At 38.5% G+C, this 7,783-nt stretch overlaps 2 protein-coding genes across 2 annotated transcripts in view; one reads left to right on the top strand and one right to left on the bottom strand.

Annotated features, from left to right (window-relative positions):
• Positions 1-3,509: 3,509 nt before the first annotated feature.
• Positions 3,510-5,570, top strand: rpl7a (ribosomal protein L7a; the record flags this gene model as incomplete). The annotated part of the gene is given in 7 exon segments (XM_014006593.1): positions 3,510-3,630; positions 3,820-3,969; positions 4,196-4,336; positions 4,619-4,698; positions 4,943-5,073; positions 5,286-5,355; positions 5,432-5,570. Coding segments are annotated over 7 exon segments (798 nt in total), but the record flags the coding sequence as incomplete, so codon positions are not given.
• Positions 5,571-6,367: 797 nt separating this feature from the next.
• Positions 6,368-7,783, bottom strand: part of surf1 (SURF1 cytochrome c oxidase assembly factor) — a 3,720-nt gene continuing 2,304 nt past the window's right edge. The window contains exons 5-9 of the mRNA XM_014006591.1: positions 7,332-7,523; positions 7,181-7,253; positions 6,767-6,929; positions 6,581-6,662; positions 6,368-6,507 (exon numbers count right to left, since the gene is read on the bottom strand). Of these exons, the coding sequence (XP_013862045.1) occupies positions 6,441-6,507; positions 6,581-6,662; positions 6,767-6,929; positions 7,181-7,253; positions 7,332-7,523 (577 nt within the window). The 3' untranslated portion in view covers positions 6,368-6,440. The remainder of the gene's footprint in view (positions 6,508-6,580; positions 6,663-6,766; positions 6,930-7,180; positions 7,254-7,331; positions 7,524-7,783) is intronic.

Raw genomic sequence — 7,783 nt, 5'->3', positions numbered from 1 at the left:
AGATTAAGCCCCGCCCATATAAAGATCGCTAGACTGAGCCCCGCCCATGCCGAACACAGGTAGCGTCTGTGACAGCATGGAGGAGCAGAAACGGAGACCAAACAGGACAACAGCTCACAGCCTCCATAGAAACTAATAGATATACAGCAAGCCCAACTGGATCTGTTTCACAGATTATCGGTCATGTTTTTACAATAAATTAATAATTATGTTAATTTAATTCAACAATCATGTAAAACAGCAGATTTATACCAGAAAAATATGTAATTTACAAGTCTAAACTAGACCTGAAGTCAGCGCTGAATGTTTTTTTTTTTCCTTTCTTGGTTTGTTATACTTCATGTCTGTTTGATGGACTTCACAAAAACATAGTCGCTCTGTGGTGCTGAAGCTTGTAAGCCCTGCTGTTGCAGGCGTGTGTATGTTGTATAAAATTATGTTATCATGAGCTTTATTATTTGGTATGAAGGGGCCCGGTCATTTGCCCCGCCCCGGCCCGGCTCTGATTCACTCCGCTAGTGGTTTATGGTCTTCATTTTCACCTGGTTGTTGGCTGGAGTCCTGTTAGGGTTTCTTGTCTGCTTTCAGGAAAGCCCAGTCAGGATAACCACACTGCTCCAGGGCCTGTCATGTGTGTGATTTCTCTTTCTCCCTGGCTCCTGGGTTTGTAGGGACACTGTCTGCTCTGTGGTACAGAGTCCTGATCACTCCTAACTTGTGTTCCAGTGGGTGGTGGGAGTCAAAAACGCAAATATGTATGGGTGGGTTTGCGATGCACGTCCGTTTCTACAACTTTTGCTATTTTCATTTTATTTGGAAATGTAACGGTTTGAAATGATAAATTGGAAATATATGTTAGTGGTTTAGAAATCACCTCAATGACTTTTTTCAGAACAAGTGTGTGTTTATTTATTAATTTAAGGCGACCCGGGCCATGTTTTTGGTCTGTAAAACCAGAGTTGCTGTAAGTCAGTGATCAGACTGCTTGGTTTCTGAACCAAATGTTTATGCAGTTCATGGTCATGTTTATGTTTCAAATCATTTTATTCAAATTTAACTTGATAAAGTTATTCTTTGAATATGTTCAATGTGGCATGTGTTTTTGTCTTTCATCTCCCATCTGAGCTGGCAAGCCTCTCTGAGGGTGTGAGTGAATGATTACTTTTCAGAACGAAGAGGCAGGTCACTGATGGGGTAGGTCCAGTTGCTAACTGACATTTTTAGAGTAGCTTTTAACTCCCCCATCCAAATTTTTTGCACATTTCTTGCATGAGCACAGCAGAACGTAGGCAAAATGTTCAAATTTTTATTTTATTTTTCTTACTATTATTTTTTGTGTTCTCAAAACTTTCCTTCCGTCTGGCATGAATTTGCGTTTTTTTTTTTTTTTTACTTGTAACCAAGCTTAACTGGTCTTTTCTGTCTTCAGCTTGTTCCCAAGATGATCAGACTTCCTTTAAGCCATTGTCATATTTGTTACAAGTTTCTGTTGTCTTTTCAAATTCATCTGTAACCTGCTCAAAAGATTGTTTATTTAATATTTTAACTCTCTACTTTCAAATAGCTTTTTTAAATATAATTATTTAAACATTGACTTTCATTGGACAGCTGCAATGTCTTCTTTTTATTTACAATTTCAAGATCTAACATATTGCCTTATTTCTCACTAATTTCCAAACCCTCAGTGAGCCTCACAGATGTCTATTTATGAACTTTATTCTGTTATTGGACGTACTCCGTCGTAAACAAGTTCTCAGCAGCAGATTCGGAATCAAAATAAAATCTCTAATTTACCTTCTTTCACGTAAGGATGTTCTTTATTTCATGGACAGTTTGGACTCTGGTGTTGATGTTATTGTGATCATTTTATGTAAATATTTTGTTCATACTTGTAATACCCTCCATTTCAAATGTCTCCACTACAAATAAGAAAATCAGGGTTCCCACACCTTGGTCAACATCAAATTCAAGGACCTTTCAAGGACTTTCCAGCACCAATTTCCTCAAATTAAAGAGTCGCACAAACGCAATTACCTACTGCAGAAAGTTATCAATAAACAGGTTTAATATCATGTAAATGCAATGAAAAACTGTACATCATAGAAGTTGTTACCGTAATCCTGAGTTATCCACCGCAACAAATGTAATTTTTTTAAATTTAATTTTATAAATAATTTTTAAAAAAGATGATGAAAATCTGTCATGTGACTAGAGAATTTCAATCCCCAAAAAACATTCAAGGACTTTCAAGGACAAGTGCAATATTTGGCTGTTTTCACAAACTTTCCAGGGCCTTGAAATCATTTTTTAATTCACAAACTTTCAAGGATTTCAAGGACCCGTGGAAACCCTGGAAAATTAACATAATTCAAGAAAACATAGCTAAGTCCTTGCTGTTTTAAATATGATGGCTAGCCTTTGCTATAACTGTCTTGCTTTTATTTACAAAACACAAAAACTACTCACTTCACGGTCTGTTCTGAAATTTGTAATATTGTCAAATGTACTCACTTGTTATTAACACTATACTGGCTTTTCTAATGATAATAATAAAAAGATTCAAAATGTAATGAAAACGCAGCTATCAGCAGCACAGTACAGTCTGTATCAAATCATATGGGTTTTCTCATAGAAATGGGTTTTCCTGAGCAGAGAGGTGAAACCCCGGGTCAGCGCTCATCTAACGACGCAACTCTCGCGGTATTTCCTCTACCCACAATCCTCCGCTCTTCCTTTCTGCCTGAACCGACATGGTGGGTACATAGCTGACTCTTATGAGAGAATAGTCAATCTGTTTTATCTGTCTGCATCCTTCTTTGTATGATAGATATTTGCATCGTGGAAGTTTACAATGAAATGTATTAAGTAATTCCGTCAGTTTGGTGTCTATATTAATGGATGATATGATGTTAGTGGGTAAAACTTGGACTAAAATGTAGCCGGTACCACCAACGCTGTAATTGCATGCTAGTGGCTAAAGCTAACAGGACGGTGACGTTAGAGTCATGATTTTCTCCAGTATTTGTTGTTTGGGTCTGCTTTTCATTTTAATTCACCTAGTGAAAGAGTTGCTGGACAAAGTTGGAGTATGACGAGTGTTTTCGTTAGCTTTGGCTAAGTTGTTCTGCTGTGGCCTTAGCATCGACCTGCTAGCTTTACATTTATCACAACTTAGAAGTAGGTTCAATGTTTTCCCCATTATGTTTTGGTTGTATTGGTCTTTTTTTGTACAATGCAAGTTTTGTATACTTTAACGAAATCTAAATCCATTCAATAACCATGTAGCTTTAGCATATTTACCTCATGTGTTGTAGCTATTCCTCCATATTATAATCGTCCTAACGCGCTTTTGACTTTTTAAAAGCTAATACATCATGGTGCAAAGCAAAATGCTAAGTAGGTTTTGTTGGATCAGTGCAATGACTTATTTAGGTTGATTTTTAAGATTTATAATGAGCTCTTGTAGATTAAGGTCTGTGTAACATTTGATTGTATTTATTTCTTTACAGCCTAAGGGAAAGAAGGCTAAGGGGAAGAAGGTGGCACCTGCCCCTTCTGTGGCCAAAAAACACGAGGCCAAAAAAGTCGTCAACCCCTTGTTTGAGAAGAGGCCAAAGAACTACGGCATCGGTGAGTAATTGTCAGGACAAAGGACGCTAAAGGGTTTGTGTTGGTGCAAATGATGTAAAAGAATATTTGCTATCTTAAGACCACTGAAGACAACCTCCCACCAAGATCGCTGATGCACTTAAATTTAACTGAATAAATGCTGGTGTTAGCAAGTATTAGATTTAAAACATCGGTTTCTGCTTTCCACAGGCCAGGATATTCAGCCCAAGCGTGATTTGACGCGCTTTGTAAAATGGCCTCGTTACATTCGCCTGCAGAGGCAACGCTCCATCCTCTACAAGCGTCTGAAGGTTCCCCCTGCAATCAACCAGTTCACCCAGGCTCTGGACCGCCAGACTGGTAAAACCATAACGTTTGATTTGTCAGAGTACGTTTTTGCAGTTTTGAGCTCGAGCCTTTGCCATGCCTGCTTTGCAGATGATGTGAATTATTTGCTATCAGATTAGCGATGCTGACAGTTTCCACCAAGATCACTGATGCACATGCTCGAAATACTGTTTTGTTGTTTTTGTCGTCGTTTCACATTAAGAGATTTATTTGAAAACGTCTCATGTTCCCACTTCAGCCACTCAGCTGTTCAAGCTGGCCCACAAGTACAGACCAGAGACCAAGCAGGAGAAGAAGAAGAGGCTGCTGGCTCGGGCTGAACAGAAGGCAGCTGGAAAGGGAGATACCCCCACCAAAAGGCCTCCTGTTCTACGTGCAGGTGAGGTGTATCATTTATGTTGATCACACTGGACAAGTGTTCTTAGACATGGTTCTGTAAATTGAAAACATCTTTTCTACATATATTTACCTTTTTTTTTATCTTAAGTTGGAGTAGTCTTCTCTGATTTGGCCAGGATGCAATGATGACCTGAATTTCTTCACCTGAAACTTGTTTTGATGCCTTTTTGAGCTTTTTAACCCTGAGCATCGGCCACTGCATTAAAGGGTTTTTCTGACCAGCGTGTTCAGATCAGCAGTTAATGGTTTCCCTTCACTGCAGGCGTGAACACCGTTACCTCTCTGGTGGAGAGCAAGAAGGCCCAGCTGGTCGTCATCGCCCACGATGTGGATCCAATTGAGGTGAGATCAATGCAGTAGTTTTGAATAATGTTGTGTGTTTTTAATAAAAAGTGGTCACTGGCAATGATGTTTGAATTTCTTCACCTGAATCCTCTGTGTGGATTAAAACACGAGCTTTTTAACCCTGAGCAGAGACCACAAATTAAACGAGGTTTTTGTGTGATCTTTACACGCAGTGCTCGTGTCAAGACCAGTTAAGTTTTCGGTTCATAGTTTCCAACTAAAACTTCTCCTGCTTTTCCAGCTTGTTGTTTTCCTGCCTGCTCTGTGCCGCAAGATGGGCGTCCCCTACTGTGTCGTGAAGGGCAAGGCTAGGCTGGGCAGACTGGTGCACAGGAAGACGTGCACTTCAGTGGCTTTCACACAGATTAACCCGTAAGTGGAAACAAACTGAACTCAGACGTGGCAAAACATCTTTATAATAATTATTGTTTTATCCCTGGTTGAATTTGATTTATAAACACTTTTTATGAGTGAATAAAAATTTAAACTTGTTAATGTAGCTCAGACTTTTCCTCCAATCACAAACTGGAGGAGGTACAGAAAAGTAAGTGCATGTTGTGACTGGCTTTGATTTTATTCCCTAGTGAGGACAAAGGTGCACTTGCTAAGCTTGTGGAAGCCATCAAGACCAACTACAATGACAGATACGAAGAGGTTAGTGTTACCGTTAATGTTTTACTTTTACAAAACAGATTTTACTTTGTATTTATCATATAAACGTGTCTTACAGATCCGTCGTCATTGGGGAGGTGGCATCTTGGGTCCTAAATCTACAGCTCGTTTCACTAAGCTGGAGAAGGCAAAGGCCAAGGAACTGGCAACAAAGCTTGGTTAAAATGTTTGGAATAAAAATGTTCGTCCTAAATATAGACTTTGTGTTCAGTTTCTTTTTCGTGCCATGCAGTCATTGTATTAAAATGTCAACAAGAAAACTTAAAATTAAATTGTTCTTTTTATAAAGGTGTTACAGTTTTTGCTCAGTGAAATTGTGGGTTTCAGTTTTATTACAGTGAGATCGTGAATACAGAAATATAGCACATTTAAAATAAGCTGGTTTTAATTTGTGGACTAGAGGGTACTATTCTTGAATATTGGGTAATTTTTTTTATTTGAGTTCAGAGTTTCTAGAAATCTCAAAAGTTTAGATCATTATACAAATTTAGAACCTACTTGTTCCAAAAAGTTACTAAAAATTAAAGTTACATTGATTTGAATTCTAATGGAAAACATTTGAGGCAGGGAAACTAAGGAAGGCTGAAAAGTGCAAATTTCTTGTTTTTATGTCAACATTCTCAAATTTACAAAGAGAGCCTACAGGAAGTTCAAAAAAATTATAATTGAAGTTATGAACCACTACAAATGGGAGGCAGGTGTTTGTTTTTAAAGATGTAAAATTCAATATCTGGAAATAAAACTATGGCCTAAAACTGGGTTAATTTCAAGAACCTTGAGCACTAAGATAAGATTTAGTAATGCCATTTTACATCAGTTCACATCAAAGTTGAGCGTACTTTGCAGACTCAAAATTTCCTGGTGTTTTTGCCAACTGAGCTTTACAGATCAAAGTGCTGAAATAAAAAGTATTTCACTGATTCCAACAAGGAATTTCTAAACACTTCATAATAGATGAGTTCAGTATTCTAATGCATTCAGACAAAAAAGACCATTTACTCTTTTATATAGATTTATTTCTTAGGAAAACTAACACACTGACTTACGAGACATTTGTTGAAACTGCTTCACAGTTTAATTTTCTTGATGAACTTGGCGTACCACAAGTAGGACGTAGCTGCACACAAGCCATACCTAACAAAGAGAGACTTATTTGTAATAAATCTGTAAAGATTAAAAAAATGTATGATGAAAACAAACCAAATACCATGTTATTATATACTGCAAATGTTCATTCCTCAGTGTAACTCTGGTCTGTCCACCAACTGGTCCGCCAGGAATTGTGCTGCCTGAACACAAGATACTCCAAATGATTATATGTAGGTAGTTTTTTTCTGTTCTGTGCTTTGTAAAACAAAGGAAAACAGGTTTATTCAGAGCATGGAGGCCTTACTGTAGTCTGCATCAATCAAGATGGGTGCAGCTCCGGTGACGTCGCTCATAGCCTCCAGGTCACGGTAAAACCACCGATTCTTCTCTATGTCGTTGTTTGGTACAAATGATTTACGTGCCTCTGTCAGCCGGACGACTCCAACCACATCCACCTCATCTTCCACCTGGATGTAGACAGAACAAATCAGATAAGACTTGTAGGGAAAAAAAAAGATCTATCTCACAGACTAGATTCCTAAAATGTAACAATGTACCAAACTGTGGATCGTGAAAATTATTCCTTCCACAAAAAAAGAAAAGTAAAAGCAAACCAAACATCTCATCTCTGTGTTATTCAATAAAAAAACATCAGAGAAACGACATATTTCAAGGTTAAGACTGAATATTTAGGCTTAAAAATGTGCTAAACACCAACCTGGCCCTTCATCCTGGTCTCTGGTCTTATTTTCGTCTTTGGGACGTACCCTCTGTTCACCAGGATGGTGATGCTGCAGAAACAAACAGCAAGTCGCTTTAGTGTGGCTGTAGCTGTGTTGTTAGAACTAGCATTTGATGGATTCGTTTACCCGAGATCAGAGCAGTGGAACGGGGTGATGACGTTCGCGCCGACCTCTGGCCTCGAGGAAAAAATTCCCCCCTCTCTGGCTTCTTTCTCCGGGTTGACAAGTGAGCGAGGCATGAGGTACAGCTCCTTGGAGTGGTTGTAGCATCCACGTACTTTCACCCTCCTGTACTCCAGCTGGTTCACCTCAAGTGGACTAGTGTCAAAAAGACAAATGCATGTGTCTGGACACTGAAAACCTTTGGTATTTTGACAGGAGCGTATATGTAGAATGTGTGTTAAATATGTGTTTAAAGTGCAGATGGTAAAATATAAAACATGGTTATTCTCATTCAATTTCAAGAAAGAGTCTATAAGTCAATATATTAGTCATCTAGATCAGTGGTTCCCAAACTTTTTGTCTTCTGACCCACAAAATATCCATGACAAAAACTTGTGACCCCAAATATTACTGGT

This window comes from Austrofundulus limnaeus, unplaced genomic scaffold (assembly GCF_001266775.1).
Source record: "Austrofundulus limnaeus strain Quisiro unplaced genomic scaffold, Austrofundulus_limnaeus-1.0 Scaffold36, whole genome shotgun sequence".
NCBI classification, from domain to species: Eukaryota; Metazoa; Chordata; class Actinopteri; order Cyprinodontiformes; family Rivulidae; genus Austrofundulus; species Austrofundulus limnaeus.
The sequence above is the reverse complement of the archived record's forward strand: the minus strand, read 5'-3'. Positions and strand labels throughout refer to the sequence as shown.